The sequence below is a fragment of the Nerophis ophidion genome, linkage group LG20, assembly GCF_033978795.1.
Source record: "Nerophis ophidion isolate RoL-2023_Sa linkage group LG20, RoL_Noph_v1.0, whole genome shotgun sequence".
Classification (NCBI taxonomy): domain Eukaryota; kingdom Metazoa; phylum Chordata; class Actinopteri; order Syngnathiformes; family Syngnathidae; genus Nerophis; species Nerophis ophidion.
The window spans coordinates 10,627,295-10,647,930 of NC_084630.1; the positions used below are offsets into that span (position 1 = coordinate 10,627,295).

The 20,636-nt window shown below is 41.9% G+C and overlaps 1 protein-coding gene across 1 annotated transcript in view; it reads right to left on the reverse strand.

Moving 5' to 3' along the window:
- cplx2a (complexin 2a) overlaps positions 1–20,418 on the reverse strand; it is a 59,082-nt gene extending 38,664 nt beyond the window's left edge. The window contains exons 1-2 of the mRNA XM_061880432.1: positions 20,163–20,418; positions 19,379–19,467 (exon numbers count right to left, since the gene is read on the reverse strand). Of these exons, the coding sequence (XP_061736416.1) occupies positions 19,379–19,409 (31 nt within the window). The 5' untranslated portion in view covers positions 19,410–19,467; positions 20,163–20,418. The remainder of the gene's footprint in view (positions 1–19,378; positions 19,468–20,162) is intronic.
- Positions 20,419–20,636: the final 218 nt, after the last annotated feature.

Below are 20,636 nucleotides of genomic sequence, written 5' to 3' on the forward strand. Positions count from 1 at the left end.
CATAGTGCTAGTTTTGGTTTCCAGTCAAGTTTGTTCTCCGCCCTCGTGCGCGCCTTTTTGTTTTGCTTCCTTTGTTTGAAGTTTGTTTGTATAAATAAATATGTACTCGCTCGTGCTAACTTTCCTTTGCGTCGGAAAAACAATCCAAGTCATAGTCCAAGTCTTGACAATGCCGATATCCGTGTTGCCTCTACTTAAAATATATTACAGGATTAGAACCAAATATATTTCACTACATATGTCCATTTATACGTTATACAACTTGCATTTATTTTCACGTAAAAAACAAAAATTTTTTAGCTGTGGCGATTTTTATTTTATGGAATTCGGTCAACTTAATTTGTTTTCACTTTATCGAACTGCGCATGCGAGTGACGTCGAGGCCACATTGGGGCCTGTGCACGTTTACACCGGAGTCAGATAAAGATCACATTTTACTTGCAATGTAAACAGTCAGCTGTAAAAAAAAACAACCTGATTTCGAAAAAAAAATCACATTTTCCCCTTTTCGGCCTGCAGTGTAAACAGAGGAGTCTAAGTATGGTTTTAAATTATGTTTATATATAAATCTTATAATCAGGCTTTATAAATATTAATGTAATATTTTATGTGGAGGATGGACTGGAACTATATTGGACAACATTTCTGCACTCCCTGTTTGGAGGGGGCTCAAGGTCAACTTGATGAATTTAATAACATAATAACGTACTGTACAAGGAGAAGATAGGGAGGTGTGTGTGTGTGTGTGTGTGTGTGTGTGTGTGTGTGTGTGTGTGGTTTCTCTCTAGGTCAATCAAGCAATGAAGACTTGATTTTCAATGTCAGTTCCAACCAATGACTGTGTGCACTTTGCGGTGATGGAAAAACATCTCAAGGTGTGTTCTGGTTTTCATTTGACCCCCCAGTAGCACCATTTCATCAAACGCGCCAAACATGTTCAAAATCAAAATGAATATAGTTTGTTTGATGTGAGATGAGTGTTTGAGGTATTAATAGCAGTGCACTAGTGTGTCCTACTTAACTTGAATAGAAGCAGCATTCGTCTTGTGTTCAGGATACTGTTAAAATGATTGAGTAAGCGGCTATTTATCAGTAAATCACTTTATTAATGACCACATTTAAAGAGCATGATTAGAGAGGCAGATGTGAAGTCTTGGGGTGATGTTGCAACAAGCGCAATAATTTGTTACATCATTTAGAATTATCATTGGTGAAGGTTTTTATTGGTAGGTCTATAGCAGGGGTCTCAGACAAGCCCGATCCCAGCTATAAGTAGTCTGCTTTAATCGTATAATTATACAGTATTCTGGACGTCTGTGTTGCTGAATCTTTTGCAATTTGTTCAATTAATAATGGAGACGTCAAAGAAGAAAGATGTAGGTGGGAAACGGAGTATTGCAGCTGCCTTTAGCAACACAAACACAGCCGGTGTTTCCTTGTTTACATTCCAGAAGGTGAAGCTTTACTATGGAACAGAGCGGTCAAGCGAACATGGTTCCCGACCACATGTCAACCGGCAGGTTTCGGTGAGAAAATTGTGACAATAAGTCGGCTCTTACTGTAGACATGAGAGGAGCTTGCGTCGTTCCTCGTGCACCTGTCAAAGAGGCAGCTGCGTGGCTTCCCTCAGAGACACTGGCGGTCACCACACCCGTGGCCACACCCCTCCGACTTTCAGGTACGGCAGTATAATCTCACTACAACACTAGTAACACAATATGCAGATAAGGGATTTTCCAGAATTATCCTAGTAAATGTGTCTAATAACATCTGAATCGCTCCCACTACCCTGTCTTTTTTTTCTTTCTAGTCCTTCACTGTAACTTTCCTCATTCACAAATCTTTCATCCTTGCTCAAATTAATGGGGAAATCGTCGCTTTCTCGCTACTGGTGGCCATGATTGTAAACAATGTGAGGATGTGAGGAGCCCTACAACCCGTGACGTCACGCGCACATCGTCTGCTACTTCCGGTACAGGCAAGGCTTTTTTATTAGCGACCAAAAGTTGCGAAATTTATCGTCGATGTTCTCTATTAAAACCTTCCAGCAAAAATACGGCAACATCGCGAAATGATCAAGTATGACACATAGAATGGACCCGTTTAAATAAGAAAATCTCATTTCAGTAGGCCTTTAATGTTAGTGCGGACCGCAAGTTTTATATGAATGGCGCTTGACAGCGTTGTGTTATTTGGGTCCAAAATGGCTCTTTCAACGTTCTGGGTAGCCTACCCCTGCGTTAGTGGAAAAGCGGCTGAGTGAAATGAATGAAAACGACAGACGTTGCCATGGAGACGAGGCCGCAGTCACACAGCAACACCTGTCCGTCAGTAATAACAGTCCCCGATAACCTGGACCAATTCAAACCGTTATTTGTTTTTTTTTATTGTTTAATTTGCATTGCCTCACACGATGAACACTACATATATTTCTATATGACGCCGGATAACACTCCAGGAGCCGTCACTTTTTGTGCACTCGCTATCCCGGTATTTTCCCGGCTATTATCCGCCGATCGCCGTGTTGCTGTAAGGAGGAAAAGGAGAACGACACACATTGCGGAAATAACATTATTCCCCGTGCGTCGGCTATATAGAAACATATTCCACAACCCCAAACATGTCTTTTTCAAAGCCTGCAGTGAAGAGAAAGGTTCGTGATGAGCAAAGACAATTCCAGGAAAAATGGGAGATGCAATATTTCTTTGTTGAGCACAGGGGCACCCCGACTTATTTGCACAGAGAAAGTTGCGGTGCACAAGGAATCCAATTTGAAACGTCATTATACAACTAGACATGCTGTAGAGTATGCAACATTTTTTTTTTGAGAAATCTTTTCTTGCGGCCCAGGTTCACCCAGACTCTCCATCCAGTGGTCCCCAGGTAAATTGAGTTTGGGACCCCTGGCCTATAGGGATGTAACGAATAATGGTAATTAATAACCGTGGTAAAACTCCAGACGGTTAATATTACCGTTTTAAATAAAAAGTGTCGAAAAACCTGAGATTGATAACTGCAATTTGATTAACCCGTGGACTGACTTCAGCCAGGTCCCTTGCTTAAATGCTAACATGAAAACAAAAGTCATTAATGTCTTTCCCCATTATGAAACGGCATACCCCGATCCAAACTTGTATAAACACATTTCTGTCTGAGCAATTAAGATATTCAATTGTGCACAATGAATGTTGTGCTCTCTTAGAACAAAGTGATTGTACTATACCAGGGGTAGGGAATACTGCATCTGGCTCTCGGATAAATCTGAGCTGACATTGGTTAACACGATAAGTAATGAATAATTCCACTTGTAATCACAAGTAGAAGCTAGTAGAAGCATTTAAGTCTCACCTTAAAACTCATCTGTATACTCTAGCCTTTAAATAGACCTCCTTTTTAGACCAGTTGATCTGCCGCTTCTTTTCTTTCTCCTATGTCCCCCCCCCTCCCTTGTGGAGGGGGTCCGGTCCGATGACCATGGATGAAGTACTGGCTGTCCAGAGTCGAGACCCAGGATGGACCGCTCGTCGGGACCCAGGATGGACCGCTCGCCTGTATCGGTTGGGGACATCTCTACGCTGCTGATCCGCCTCCGCTTGAGATGGTTTCCTGTGGACGGGACACTCGCGGCTGTGTTGGAGCCACTATGGATTGAACTTTCACAGCATCATGTTAGACCCGCTCGACATCCATTGCTTTCGGTCCCCTAGAGGGGGGGGGGTTGCCCACATCTGAGGTCCTCTCCAAGGTTTCTCCTAGTCAGCATTGTCACTGGCGTCCCACTGGATGTGAATTCTCCCTGCCCACTGGGTGTGAGTTTTCCTTGCCCATTTGTGGGTTCTTCTGAGGATGTTGTAGTCGTAATGATTTGTGCAGTCCTTTGAGACATTTGTGATTTGGGGCTATATAAATAAACATTGATTGATTGATTAAAAATAACGTTCAAAATATAAAACATTCTCATGCATTTTTAATCCATCCATCCATTTTCTACCGCACCTGTTCAAGAAGTTGCGTTAAAGGTAAGAAGTTATTTATTTATTATTGGTTAGTGTGGGGCTTGCCCTCCTGGGGGTTCATCAGACCACCAAGCACCGACATGAGAGCCTGTTTCAGGGTTACAATATTGTTTTATTTTTCAATTAGTCTCTCAGTTGCTTTCCAGCAATTGTATTTTTCTCTTTCGTTCTCGCTCGCGCTCTGGCTCCAGCCCCAGCCCCAACCCCGTCTCTCCTACTGGCTGCTGCTTATAACAGAGCGACATATGATTAGATAACAAGGCCCAGGTGTGCCATCTCCACACCTGTCGCTGATTTCAAGGCCGATCCTGGCAACACCCCGCTTCGCTGCAGGCTGGCAGGCCACGCCCCCTCCACATTTAGCTTCAGAATAACAATGTTATTACAAAGAATAAGAGACCTATTATACTCTAGAAATGTTGGTCTTACTTAAAAATGCACGCGTTTAGTTGTGTTCAGTGTTTAAAAAAGTATTATATGGCTCTTAAGTAAATACATTCTAAAATGTTTTGGCTTCTTGGCTCTTTCAGTCAAAAAGGTTCCCGACCCCTGTTCTATACACTTATATAAAAGACGTGCTGAAGAGAGTAGGATGCCACAATGCCTGCCAGAAATAGTAAATATTTCATCCATCCATCCAACCATTTTCTACCGCTTATAGTAGCCTATCTCAGCTACAATCAAGCGGAAGGCGGATTACACCCTGGACAAGTCGCCACCTCATCGCAGGGCCGATAACAAATATTAATGCATTGATTTTTTATGCACTTTTCATTTAAATAAATCTTAAAATATTGCAGTACAAACCAATATTTTAAAACATTAAAAGCCTAGCTATTAAAACAGATCAAATACTATTAGTGATGCATAAGAAACATATAAAGCATGCAAAGTTGTCAGTTTTCTAATTAGGTCTATTCATTTTAGTTATTATTTTTCATGAACTTGAAGAAAAACGTTCAGTGTGTGTTTAACTGACTGGATAATTAATAACTGATTGCTTGACAATAGAAGCAAATGAAAAACGGTTTAATATTCCGACTCGTTAAAAATTAATAAATTGTCAATAATGACATATATTTTTTTTTTTTACGATTTTCAGGATGAAAACATAAAGCTATGATAAATCTTATTTATCGTAGCATTATCTAAATGCCATCAAAATTAGTCTGGCGCTTCAAACCAAATTTTTAGGAGTACTTGGAAACAACATGCTGAACTTATCTGTATCAAAATGACAAAATCGATCTGCATTTTGAGTAAAGTCCGTCATATTATCACCTAATTTTTCGAGCTATAAACCACTACTTTTTTCCTATGCTTTGGGCCTTGCGGTTTATAAAATGGTGCAGCTAATTTGTGGATTTTTCTTTGCTAACATCCATAATGTTTTGCGTTCAAAAAATTGTATTGAAACAAATGTTTTTCAACACTGACACAGACACCGAAAAGGTGGCCTATGGCGCCATCTTTTGGACGAGTTTGCTTACTGCAGATGCTGCGGGTTGAAAATGTACTTCCTGTTTCTTGCCTTGAACCGGACGTATATCCCGTTTTGTCCACTATTTGTCTATAGCGTTTTTGCTGGAAAAGATTCTTCATTCATCTTTCCAAGCAAAGTTTGTAAGTTTTACAATACAACTAAAACAATTCATACTTACTAAACCACCCTATGTGTGATGACTGGGGGTGTGTTTTCCTACATGTGTACGTGCTATTGCAATGTAATCAAGCTAGCTTTGTTAGCATTATTGAATATGATAGCCTGTTTACAGGTGTCTGTGTTAGTATTATTAACTTACAATGGCAGTATTTTTGTATTGTTTTCGTAACTTACCAAAATGTCACCGTGGAGTTATTGAGGCTGTTTAGTTGATTGAAGCGCTAGCTTCCACAGCTAATGAGTCCATGACGCTGACTTCGGTTTTGTTTGATCAGTGCCGTGTTACAGGCAGCGTTTGGAAACAATTAATGTATGTAAATACAAATTTACAAAATATTTTGTACCCGTATATAGCTGAGGCTAATATATGTAAACATATTTATTTCTTCTGGGTGGAGCTTACACTCTGGTGTATTTTCTGTGCCACTTGTCAATCATAACTTTACAAAATCCTATTTATTCTCTGTAAATCCTATTTATTCTCTCACTCTCTGGAAGTCTCTGCAGAGAGTGGTGAGGACGGCGGAAAAGATCACCAGGACTCCTCTTCCTCCGATCCAGGAGATCGCAAAAAGCCGCTGCCTGACCAGGGCTCAGAAAATCTGCAGAGACTCCTCCCACCCCCACCAAGGACTGTTGGACTGCTGGGCTCTAGAAAGAGGTTCTGCGGCCTCTGAAGCAGAACCTCCAGGTTCTGTAACAACTTCTTCCCTTAGGCCGTAAAACTCTTGAACGCATCATAATAATCCCCTCAATTTCCCCCCCAAAAAGGGATTAACTCGCTGGAATATAAAGACAATATAACATACATCCATAAACGTGGATGCATATGCAAAAGTGCAATATATTTATTTGCACAGTAATCATTTATATTATATCTGAACCTTACTGCTTTTTTATCCTGCACAACCACGAGCTAATGCAACAAAATGTTGTTCTTATCTGTACTGTAAAGTTCAAATTGGAATGACAATAAAAAGGAAGTCTAAGTCTTATTCAAAATAAGAACAATTATTTTTTTTCCAATTGGATTTTTATCTGCTTCTCCTTTGAAAAAACACAACATTTGTGACAATATTTAACATGAACATATGTTCTAGATCAGTGGTTCTTAACCTGGGTTCGATCGAACCCTAGGGGTTCGGTGAGTCGGCCTAGGGGTTCGGCGGAGCCTCTGCCGCTGAGGTAAAAGCTACACCCGACTCATCGTGTGAATAAAAACTTCTCCCTATTGCCGTGTTAAGGATACACCCAAACCATGTTCCTTCTAATTTTTCATCTGATTTGCAGGTGTGTAATGTGTTGTGTGTTCATGCACTGTGTTGGTTTTGTTCTTTGAACAAGGTGATATTCATGCACGGTTCATTCTGTGCACCAGTGAAAAAACTTACCGTATTTTTCGGACTATAAGTCGCAGTTTTTTTCATAGTTTGGCCGGCGGTGCGACTTATACTCAGGAGCGACTTATGTGTGAAATTATGAACACATTACCGTAAAATGTCAAATAATATAATTTAGCTCATTCACGTAAGAGACTAGACTTATAAGATTTCATAGGATTTAGCGATTAGGAGTGACATATTGTTTGGTAAACGTATAGCATTTTCTATATGTTATAGTTATTTGAATGACTCTTACCATAATATGTTAGGTTAACATTCCAGGCACCTTCTCAGTTGGTTATTTATGCCTCATATAACATACACTTATTCAGCCTGTTGTTCACTCTTCTCTATTTATTTCAAATTGCCTTTCAAATGTCTATTCTTGGTGTTGGATTTTATCAAATAAATTTCCCCCAAAAATGGGACTTATACTCCAGTGCGACTTATATATGTATTTTCCTTCTTTATTATGCATTTTTGGCAGTTGCGACTTATACTCCGGAGCGACTTTCACTCCGAAAAATGCGGTATAACTATCTTGGATTTAAAAAACATTTTTATTTTTCACTAAAGAAGGCTTCGGTGAATGCGCATATGAAACTGGTGGGGTTCGGTACCTCCAACAAGGTTAAGAACCACTGGCCTAAATACAGAGAAGCCTCTCTTTGGAATAAACTACCAGTAACTCTTTGACGCAAGACTATATTTTTTTCTTTTAAAAAACATTTAAAAGGTCTTATGTATGTTGGTCTGAAGTAAATTATAGTGAGGATGCTTGCTGTATGTGAAATGTATTGTATTTGACTTGTATATTCTTGCTGCAGAGATAATTGTGACGTCTTGGGGGAAGTGGTTTTATAAGACCTTAGGGTCTACTTAACCTTTCTTGCACTTTTTTCTTCGCTTTGCGTTGGAACTGTTTTTGTGTGTGTGTGTGTGTGTGTGTGTGTGTGTGTGTGTGTGTGTGTGTGTGTGTGTGTGTGTGTGTGTGTGTGTGTGTGCAATTTAACAAATACAAATATTTTGTGACTGACCATCCTTCTTTAAGCACAACTTTTCTGCTGATGATGATGTTGTTCCTGCTCCATTGAGGCCCATTCCCTCCAACTAATGTCTGCTTCATTTAACAGCCCCTTAGTCTGTCACACTAACTTAAGACGAGTTGGAAAAAGTGATGAGTCAGCAGCGGAGCACTCAGCAGGGGCGGAAATTCAAAACAGAGAGCATTCGGAAAAAGGCTTCGCGATTCAAGGTGAACCGAATGTGTGCGACTGTCAGTCTGATGGCATCAAAATATGTAAGTGCCGTGCATACATTCATACACAGCTGACGTAATCGTGCATAGTCTTGAGTTTTGTTAGAACCTATTCCACGGCTTTGGACTAAATCATTTCAGTTGCGATTTTTTGTTATCAAAGGCCCCACTGTATCCAGTTGACATCCCTGCTATCAAACAATGGATTTAAATTTTGAATAAATATGATTTATCAGTACTATAATACACCTCATGGTGCAACCTGGACACATCATCAGTGATTCTTCTGGGGTCATAGGGTGTTTCGGGTCTTAATCAAACACCATCACCCGGGCGACCCAGCCGAGGATGATCAGTCCCTCGACTTGTGTCCAGGTAGCGCACTACGCCACGCGTCCCCCCTCCTCAACCAGAGCCAACGTGAAGCCTTTTCAGACGCTTCCAAGATGTTTTTTATGGCTCTTTGCCTGTGCAGTCCACAAATGCCAAGGAGCCCCAGGACCCGGTGTAAGGACTTGCCTGCAAAACCCCTGCAGCCCACCTCAATAGGCTCGCAGAGGGCCTATCCACCCGTTCCTCCGGTAGTCAGCCACAAGATCTGCTTACTTCGCCCTCTTACTTTCCTGAGCTTCCTCCATTCTGTCCTTTCAGGGGACAGTTAGCTCAAGGACCACCACCTGCTTGCTGGTTCCAGACATCAAGACCATGTCTGGCCGGAGTGTTATAGTTGCGATGATGTCTGGGAATCGTAACTGCCTTCCTAGGTCAACCAAGAGCTGCCAGTCCCTTGCTGTTGTTAGCAGGCCCCCCTGGGTCTTCTTGGAGGGTTGAGGTTTCTCTCCTGCTCGGAAAAAGGCAATTGTGCTCTTGGTTGGGTGTTGCCGCTTACTGGTGTTGATGCCAGTGCAGATAGTGTCTGCTATTGCCAGCCGGATCTGGTTGTGGCGCCAGTGATACCTGCCATCTCCAAATGCCTTTGAGCAACAGCTAAGGATGTGTTCTAATGATCCTCTTTTCTGACAGAGCTGGCAGACAGGTGTGTCTATCAGAGCCCAGGTGAATAGGTTAGCAGGGCTTGCGAGGACATCATAAACTGACTGTACCAAGAACTTAAACTGGTGTGGCTCCACTTTCCAGAGTTCGGTCCAGGTGATCTTGCGACCAGCTATGTTCTCCCACTTGGTCCAGGCCCCCTGCTTACTCATTCCCACTACTCTGCTGAAGCAAGCCTCTTCCACCTCGGCTTGAACCTCCTCTTGGACAAGCTTTTGCCGTTCCTTTCCTCTGGCTCTGTTGTAGCTTGGTTTGGTGTTGCTACCCAGTCCAGCCCGACCAGTAGCTACAGTTCCCACCACGGTGCTGTGCCGCAGTCTCGCCTCTGCATCCTGGACATGCCACTTCCTTCCTGTTCTGACCTCCACACCTGCTGAAGATACTTTCCCATCAACATAATCTCTGTAGAGCAGGACTTCTCTGGCCCAGGAAACCTTGAACTCCTCTGCCAGACTACTGAAAGGAAGTTGCAGCTTAGTGTTGTGCCCAAACAAAGCAATGCTGCTTAGGCTCCGTGGCAGACCCAGCCACCTGCGCAGGGATGAGCTGATCTTCCTCTCAAATCCCTCCCAGATGGTCATTGGGAATTCGTAATTTAAGGAGTGGCCAGAGGAGACGAGGCAGGATGCCATGCGGATATATCCAGGCCTTGAACTTCACTGGAAGTCCTGACTTGTCCACAGCTGAGAGCCACATGTTGTGGTTATCGCTGGTAGCTTAACGTGCAGCGGTATACTTCAGATCACTAGTGAAGAGCTTGCCCAGGCTCTTCACTGGCTTTTCTGACACAGATGGAATTTGAGTGTCTGCCAGACTGAAGTGAAAGTGGTCGGATACTTTTCATTTCCTCAAAACAAAGGACCTGGACTTAGAGGGCTGGAAACTCATTCTTGCCCAACTAATGAGTCGATCAAGGCCTTGAAGGATCCATCTGCATCCAGACACTGATATTGTGTTTACTGTGAGATCATCCATGAATGCTCTAATCGGAAGGTTGCCGGGTGCCGGATTTGGACAAAGGACCTCTGCACTCTACTTCCGCAGACTTCACGAGCATATTCATGGCCAGTGCAAACAGGGACACAGAGATTGTTCAGCCTGTGATGATGCCTTTCTCCATACGATGCCGATCTGATGTTGAAGTGCCAGAGGACACCCTCAGACTAAAGTATCATAGTCATCGTACATATGGTACCGTATTCCTAATTTACTGCCAATTGTTCTTTCCCTGTTGTGTAAGGCAGAGTCCCTTTCCCACAATTTTCCAATTTCTTTTACTGGGTTTGCAGCATGGACGATCGTTCACAGCAAAATCTGCCTAGCAACAGAACATCTCTGTTTTAAGAGTGAGTCACTTTGTTACACTTGTGTGGCAATTAAAAGTGTAATGGTTTCATTACATGCAACAATGTTATGGGGTGGTATAGCTCGGTTGGCAGTGCTAGTAACTTGAGTGTTCCAGGTTCGATCCCTGCTTCCGCCATCCTAGTCACTGCCGTTGTGTTCTTAGGCAAGAGACTTTACCCACCTGCTCCCAGTGCCACCCACACTGGTTTAAATGTAACTTAGATGTAGGGTTTCACTATGTAAAGCACTTTAAATCACTAGAGAAAAGCGCTATATCAATAAAATTAATATAATTCACAACACTGCTTTTGGCACCAAGCCGTTAAACAGTGATTAAAGTCCTACTGAAATGAGATTTTCTTATTCAAACGGGGATAGCAGGTCCATTCTATGTGTCATACTGGATCATTTTGTGATATTGCCATATTTTTGCTGAAAGGATCTAGTAGAGAACATCCACGATAAAGTTCGCAACTTTGGGTCGCTAATAAAAAAGCCTTGCCTTTACCGGAAGTAACAGACGATGACGTCACCCGAGTGAGGGCTCCTCACATCCTCACATTGTTTATACAGTAATAGGAGCCTCCAACAAAAAGAGCTATTCGGACCAAGAAAACGATAATTTCCCCATTAATTTGAGCGAGGATGAAAGATTTGTGGCTGAGGATATTGCCCTAAAGCTGACCAACACGCCGGACTGTAGTCAGTTGGAAGCGTGTCTTAATGAAATTAAACAATGGATGTCCGCTAACTTTTTGCAACTTAATGCCAAAAAAACGGAAATGCTGATTATCGGTCCTGCTAGACACCGACCTCTATTTAATAATACAACTTTAACATTTGACAACCAAATAATAAAACAAGGTGACTCGGTAAAAAATCTGGGTATTATCTTCGACCCAACTCTCTCCTTTGAGTCACAAATTAAAAGCGTTACTAAAATGGCCTTCTTTCATCTCCGTAATATCGCTAAAATTCGCTCCATTTTGTCCACTAAAGACGCCGAGATCATTATCCATGCGTTTGTTACGTCTCATCTCGATTACTGTAACGTATTATTTTCGGGTCTCCCATGTCTAGCATTAAAAGATTACAGCTGGTACAAAATGCGGCTGCTAGACTTTTGACAAGAACAAGAAAGTTTGATCACATTACGCCTGTACTGGCTCACCTGCACTGGCTTCCTGTGCACTTAAGATGTGACTTTAAGGTTTTACTACCTACGTATAAAATACTACACGGTCTAGCTCCAGCCTATCTTGCCGATTGTATTGTACCGTATGTCCCGGCAAGAAATCTGCGTTCAAAAGACTCCGGCTTATTAGTGATTCCTAGAGCCCAAAAAAAGTCTGCGGGCTATAGAGCGTTTTCCGTTCGGGCTCCAGTACTCTGGAATGCCCTCCCGGTAACAGTTCGAGATGCTACCTCAGTAGAAGCATTTAAGTCTCACCTTAAAACTCATCTGTATACTCTAGCCTTTAAATAGACCTCCTTTTTAGACCAGTTGATCTGCCGCTTCTTTTCTTTCTCCTATGTCCCCCCCTCCCTTGTAGAGGGGGTCCAGTCCGATGACCATGGATGAAGTACTGGCTGTCCAGAGTCGAGACCCAGGATGGACCGCTCGTCGGGACCCAGGATGGACCGCTCGCCTGTATCGGTTGGGGACATCTCTACGCTGCTGGTCCGCCTCCGCTTGAGATGGTCTCCTGTGGACGGGACTCTCGCTGCTGTCTTGGATCCGCTTGAACTGAACTCTCGCGGCTGTGTTGGAGCCACTATGGATTGAACTTTCACAGTATCATGTTAGACCCGCTCGACATCCATTGCTTTCGGTCCCCTAGAGGGGGGGGGGTTGCCCATATCTGAGGTCCTCTCCAAGGTTTCTCATAGTCAGCATTGTACTGGCGTCCCACTGGATGTGAATTCTCTCTGCCCACTGGGTGTGAGTTTTCCTTGCCCTTTTGTGGGTTCTTCCGAGGATGTTGTAGTCGTAATGATTTGTGCAGTCCTTTGAGACATTTGTGATTTGGGGCTATATTAATAAACATTGATTGATTGATAGCGAAGGACTAGAAAAAAAATTAAAATAAAGTAAAAAAAAAAAAAAAAAAGGCAATTGCATTGTGAGCGATTCAGATGTTTTTAGACACATTTACTAGGATAATTCTGGGAAATCCCTTATCTTTCTATTGTGTTGCTAGTGTTTTAGTGAGATTATATAGTACCTGATAGTCGGAAGGGTGTTTCCACTGGTGTCTTGACGCCAGTCTCTGAGGGAATTAGTCACGGCAGCAGCAGCACAACAGAAGTTCCGCTGATCTCCGGTAAGAGGCGACTTTTTACCACAATTTTCTCACCGAAACCTGCCGGTTGACAAGTGGTCGGGACCCATGTTCGCTTGACCGCTCTGATCCATAGTAAAGCTTCACCTCTGGGAATTTTTAACAAGGAAACACCGTGTGTTTGTGTGGCTAAAGGCTAAAGTTTCCCACCTAGATCTTTCTACTTTGACTTCTCCATTATTAATTGAACAAATTGCAAAAGATTCAGCAACACAGATGTCCAGAATACTGTTTAATTGCGCGATGAAAAGAGACGACTTTTAGCAGCTAGCGGTGCTGCGCTAATACGTCCCCTCCAACCCGAGAGGTCACGCGCAAGCGTCAACAAGAAACTCCGCGGGAAATTAAAAATTGTAATTTAGTAAACTAAACCGGCCGTATTGGCATGTGTTGCAATGTTAATATTTCGTCATTGATATATAAACTATCAGACTGCGTGGTCGGTAGTAGTGGGTTTCAGTAGGCCTTTAATGTAACTTAGATATAGGGTTTCACTATGTAAAGCGCTTTAAATCACTAGAGAAAAGTGCTATATAGATATAATTCACAACACTGCTTTGGGCACCAGGCCGTCAAACATCAGTGATTAAATAATATTTGACGCGCATTGTTGTATTGATTGACATATTTTAAAAGTGAAAGCTGATTGATTTACTGGCAAATTATTTTCCCTTCATTATCTACTTATCCCACCCTTTTAGCGATCTTGTGTGATCCTGTGCAAAGTCAGCAAATTCACAGATGTTTTTGTTGTTAAGGGAGGTCAAACAAAAACAAAACCCTGTCTGAAAATAATCAGCCTAACAGGCACACATGCTCGAATTGAGCCAATAATATTGATAAATAGCTGAATGCAATTACTGGATTGACTCTGCTAGAAAGTGTTACCAATGTGTTTATTATTGCGGTTATAGTTTGCACAACTGCGGAGAGCTGTGCTGAACAGCCTCCGATGCAATGCAGTCGATTTAGGGATTCATACCGCGTAGCTACTGTATGAGCTACGGCAAGGATGAGGCAGCAGTGGCGTCCCTGGAATCCTAATGAGCAGCAGAGGAGCTCTTCTCCCTTATCTCGCCATCCCGACTGTAACCCGGCGACACCGCTGTAACCTGCACAACGGCGGCTCGGCGGCTTTCACCGCGGCTCGCTGCTACGTGCGCCGCAGCTGATTTACAACCGCCGGTGTCACTTTGCTGCTTCACTCTGGAAGCTGCGGCTGTCAAAGGGGATGAATTACACCACTGAGCTAAGGGCTAATTAGGGGACAAATTATAATGAAGCTAACCTAAAAAAAAAACCAACTATGGAAGGAAAGTATTGGCGTGTCCAATCAGCCATTCATTAGCTCCACTGCTTGTCCTCATTAAGGTTCTGGGAGTCACTTTGGGGGACATTGGACTGCTCGCCAGTCACTCACAAGGATGTTGAAGTTTCTCTGTTGCACTTTTTGCCCATTTGTGAGGTCAAATGTCTGCAGCTTCTCGGCTTTTGTTCTAGTTCACCGGCGTCAAACTCAAGGTCAGATTCGGCCCGACACGACATTTAATGTGGCCTGCAAAAGGCCGGTTAGAAAAAAAGCATTGTCTGGCTGAATCAATTTGTGTATTTAACCCTTGTGTGGTGTTCAGTTCTGTGGGACCCATTTTCACTTTTTATTAAAAGAAAAATGATACAATTAATTGTCAAGCTTGGGCTTGGATTGAGGATGTTGTTTCTGCGACGCAGAGGGAAGTTAGCACGAGTAAGACGTGAATGTGAGTACATCTTTAAATTTATTTATACACTATAATAAAAAACAGGGAAAACAAGGACGCGCTCAATGGCGGATAATAATCTAGGCTATGAAACACAAACGGGAAACAAAAACACTTGCTCGATGGCATGAATAATGGTCATAAACAAAAGACTTAACACAAAGGCAATTGACTATGAACTATAAACAAAATCTTACATGACAAAGAACTGTGGATGAGGACATGAAGGTAGGAACAGCATGGGTAAGGTGTGTGAAGATGCCAGCCTGAACACTTGGCAACTACCGGTTTAAATAATACCAATGATAATTACAAGCAGGTGTGAAAACTGAGGACAGGGGCGTGACATGACAGGTGAAAAACTAATGAGTTGTCATGGAGGCAAAAACAAACCAAGAAGTGCCAAGACAGAACTAAATGTCCAGAAAACTAAACATAACCTGACCAAACATGGCAAACACAAAAACATAATCTTACAGGCGTGACATTAATTAATTTTTTAAAACTGAGACTCACTGACTTTGGCTCATTTTCCGTGAAAAACATATATCAGAATACATATTTAATGACAACACATCATTCACCCCCCCTACACATTTCTATTACATATAAGATGTCCGGGTCCAGTGGACCCGGGGCTAATAGAAGTGTGGAAATTGATGTTCTTCGAACCACACACACACAAAAACACACACACACACACACACACACACACACACACACACACACACACACACACGGCCTAGACAGGAGGAGGACAGAGTGTATGTACACAGAACATCAGAAGGTCAAATGTGCGAGAAAATGAGAGCACACCGTGTTGACAAACAATGTTGCAACCTTGTGTGGGAACTGCAGGTGCAGAAACACAAAAGAAGAATCCCTGTGGGATGCAGAAACTGGCAGAGAAATTTTCCGTGCAACGTTCATATTGTTGTTACTCAGCGTTTGTGGGTCTGATGGACACAAGGGTTAAATATACTCAATGAAACTGCATATGTCCTACACTAGGGGTGTTAAACTTGTTTTAAATGAGGGCCACATCACAATTTTAATGAATCACGATTTTAGTTATTATATTATCATGACATTAGCCTCAAGATTGTGTTAAATAACGATGCATTTGTATTAGGGTTGTACGGTATACCGATATTAGTATAGTACCGCGATACTACTGAATCATATTCGGTACTATGCCGCCTCTGAAAAGTACCGGCTTTGTTTGCATACTTACTAATAAAAGACAAGTTGTCTAGTATGCTCACTATTTTATTTAAGGACAAACTTGAAATAAGCAACATATGTTTAATGTACACTAGATTTTTAGTTAAAATAAAGCCAATAATGCAATTTTTTGTGTAGTCCCCTTTATTTAGAAGAGTACCCAAATGGTATCAGGACAACACTAACTTATCTATATATATATATATATATATATATATATATATATATATATATATATATATATATATATATACATACAGGCCAAAAGTTTGGACACACCTTCTCAATTCAATTTCTTTATTTTCAAGACTATTTACATTGTAGATTGTCATTGAAGGCATCAAAACTATGACACCTTTGAAGTGAAAACAATTTCAGGTGACTAGAGAATGCCAAGAGTGTGCAAAGCAGTAATAAGAGTAAAGGGTGGCAATTTTGAAGAAACTAGGAAATAAAACATGTCTTCAGTTACCGGTATTTTACCTTTTTTTTTGGTTCAGCACATAGCTCCACGTGTTCATTCATAGTTTTGATGACTTCAGTGACAATCTACGATGTAAATAGTATAAATATAGAAAACGCATTAAATGAGAAGGTGTGTCCAAACTTTTGGCCTGTACTGTATATTATATATAGTGTATCTTAATATAATATTTGTTGCATGACGAGATAATTATCCAGTTTGAAATACACGCAATTGTATTCAGTAAATGCGAATATTCTGTCAAAATTGAATGAAATATTGCATTTAGTAAGAAGGATGAAGTGCTTTAATTCTAAGGTATTGTGGGCCAAACAAAATGCCCTGGGGCCTCGTGTTTGACATCCATTTTCTACACTGTCATATTATCTAATCATGCAACAAGCATTTTTAGGGGGTTATCAAAATTAACTACTTCAATATCTGTTTGTCACCCCTACTTCGGAGTCAAAATCTAGTTCGATCAATCTGTCCGAAAAAAAATATAATATTACAATCAACAACCGTTTGTGTAACAAGGTCATTATACGTTTATATTAAGGCTTTCAAAAAATGATGAGTTATCCCATTAATCATTTTTATGGGTAGAATAATCAAGTTATTTATTTTGACCGAACATGCTCTTTTACAGTAGGAATGGTATTCACATGGACCCATTCGTTGCTGTTTACTTGACACATGAAACGTGACACATTTGAGGCGTGCGCTATCCACTTGAGCCCCCAGATGGCAGTAGAGTGTTGGATATCTTAAAATCTGTTTTGTGGCAATTCCAGCTTTGACCGCAGTGTCAATTGCTTTGTAGAGTGGCGCTTTCCATCATTTTCAGCAGACTGAAAAGAATGGGGCCGTATGAATCCCTTCCCTCCTGTACCTTAATCGTGGTTGTATACGTTAAGTGATTAGCTCAGTGCATACAGCAGTGCAAAGGTGAGTGAGGGGACTCGGAGTGCTCTTTGGTGAATTTCACATCAAAATAAACCCTGACGGGACTTTAGATACAACTTACCAGGTGTTAAGCCAAAATGATTCAAGTCTAGTTGATAGCAAGAGTGTTTGATGGGGTCGAGGTCAGGGTTTTCAAATTGTTAGAAGGAGGAATCATAAGTACAAACCCCTTTTCCATATGAGTTGGGAAATTGTGTTAGATGTAAATAAAAACAGAATACAATGATTTGCAAATCATTTTCAACCCATATTCAGTTGAATATGCTACAAAGGCAACATATTTGATGTTCAAACTGATAAAAAATGTTTTTTTTTTCAAATAATCATTAACTTTAGAATTTGATGTCAGCAACACGTGACAGAGAAGTTGGGAAAGGTGGCAATAAATACTGATAAAGTTGAGAAATTCTCATCAAAGACTTCTTTGGAACATCCCACAGGTGTGCAGGCTAATTGCGAAAAGGTGGGTAGCATGATTGGGTATAAAAGCAGCTTCCATTAAATGCTAAGTAATTCACAAACAAAGATGGGGCGAGGGTCAGCAATTTGCTAGCAAATTGTCGAACAGTTTTAGAACAACATTTCTCAACCAGCGATTGCAATGAATTTAGGGATTTTAACATCTATGGTCCGTAAAATCATCAAAAGGTTCAGAGAACCTGGAGAAATCACTGCACGTAAGCGATAATATTACGGACCTTTGATCCCTCAGGCGGTACTGCAACAAAAACAGACATCAGTGTGTAAAGGATATCACCACATGGGCTCAGGAACACTTCATAAAACCACTGTCAGTAACTACAGTTGGTTGCTACATCTGTAAGTGCAAGTTAAAACTCTACTATGCAAATAAAAACCCATTTATCAACAACACCAAGGAACGCCGCTGGCTTTGCTGGGCCCGAGCTCATCTAAGATGGACTGATGCAAAGTGGAAGTGTTCTGTGGTCTGACGAGTCCACATTTCAAATTATATTTGGAAACTGGGGACGTGGTGTCCTCTGGAACAAAGAGGAAAATAACTATCCGGATTGTTATAGGCCCGAAGTTGAAAAGCCAGCATCTGTGATGGTATGGGGGTTGTATTAGTGCCCAAGGCATGGGTAACTTACACATCTGTGAAGGCACCATTATAGCTGAATGGTCCATACAGGTTTTGGAGCAACATATGTTGTCATCCAAGCAACGTTATCATGGACGCCCCCGCTTATTTCAGCAAAACAATGCCAAGCCACGTGTTACAACAGCGTGACTTCGTAGTAAAAGAGTGCAGGTACTTTCCTGGCCCGCCTGCAGTCCAGACCTGTCTCCTATCAAAAATGTGTGGCGCATTATGAAGCGTAAAATACAACAGCGGAGACCCCGGACTGTTGAACGAATAAAGCTCTACATAAAACAAGAATGGGAAATAATTCCACTTTCAAAGCTTCAACAATTAGTTTCCTCAGTTCCCAAACGTTTATTGAGTGTTGTTAAAAGAACATGTGATGTAACACACTGGTGAACATGCCCTTTCCCAACTACTTTGGCACGTGTTGCAGCCATGAAACTCTAAGTTAATTTGCAAACAAAAAATAAAGTTTATGAGTTTGAACATGAAATATCTTGTCTTTGAATTGAATATGGGTTGAAAAGGATTTGCAAATCATTGTATTCCGTTTATATTTACATCTAACACAATTTCCCAACTCATATGGAAACGGGGTTTGTATTAGCGAGTAAAATATGTTTTCGGTAGTCAACAAGAAGTCTTTTTTTTTTTTTTTGAACGCTCAGCAGTTTGGTGCAGGACAGACTACAGCGTCCCATGTCCCAGTTGCGCGGTGCCGGTGCTGCATGCGTGTGCTGAACATCCGCTGTACACTGCAGTGATGTTAAATCAAACCCTTGCCTGGCAGCCGACTCACCTCCCAATGCAGCTTTCATTATAAAATTCATGATGAAGCAGTTCTGTGTTCTCTTCCGTCAGTGGTCACGTTACCGGGGATGGATGGACCTGCAGGGACAAAACACTTTTAGCTACGCGTTACGAAATGTGCATGAGACAAAAGCGTGAATGACCTCTACAGTTGGGGGCGTCGGGGGGAAAAAAACAAACCACTGCTTCTTGTCCAAGTGTACTTTTTTATTAGAATCTTGATCATTTTTGTCGTTTTTAATCACTTTACTGCAAAAAGTTGCAAAAGAGAGATGTTTTTACCCTCCACTGACTTTCCTCAGGACAGGCGCGCCTGTTTTTTACAACCGCAATCCATCTTGTGTGCACTTTTTGCTGACGCTACCACCTGTCATGTATCTTCACGGAAATAAAACGGCGCGGCAAAAATGGACGAGCAAGGTGAAAAGTGCAAGAGGAGAAGCATGCGTTGTTATTCCGTTCGGGGATTATTAGGAATGAACTATTCTCAAGTTCACGTCTTTATTGACATTTTTGAAGGATTCTTACAATAATGCCGCATCTTGCAGGTTCTCTCATGCTGTACTGCAGTGCAAAACTTGCCATCTTACAGTGCAGCTAATCACTTCCTGCTTCTTTTTTTTTTTTTACATCCTCTTCATCTGCGGCAGCGTCAGTTTCTCCCCACATGAACCCTCATAAACTCCGCAGCAGTGAGATGAACGACACACTTCCTGTTTTACATCAATTTCAACGCGGTCATGTCCGCATCCTGTCCTGAGCTGTTCCTTTACCTTGCTTTGGATCTTCGCCCCAGTCTTTTGCAGCCAAATTGGAGAGAGCGAGAGAGAGAGAGAGAGGAAAAAAAAAATAGCCCTCTGCAGGTTTTAACACCAGCCTGCTTCTTCCTTTATAGCCGCCGAGGCAGAGAAAATACAAGTTGTTGTCTCTGGGAAAGAAACAAAAAGACGGATCGAGCCTCTCAGTTTGCAGACATGCCGGTTGTGTCGGAGTCAGGCTGCAGCGGAGGCGGAGGAGGAGGAGGAGAGTAGGCTCCTGCAGGACCAGATGAGAGCATGCAGAGGGAGAGGAGGGGGAGGGGAAGGGAGGGGAGGGGAGCAAGAGCTCCATTTGAACAGCCTGTTTCATTGCCGCTGTGTCAAAGGAGAGGCACTATTCATCCGTCCATTTTCTCTGCCACTTTAAGGCGCTTCATCAATAATATAATGCCCTGTAATGCACAAACATTGAAAACTAGCAACTTGTGT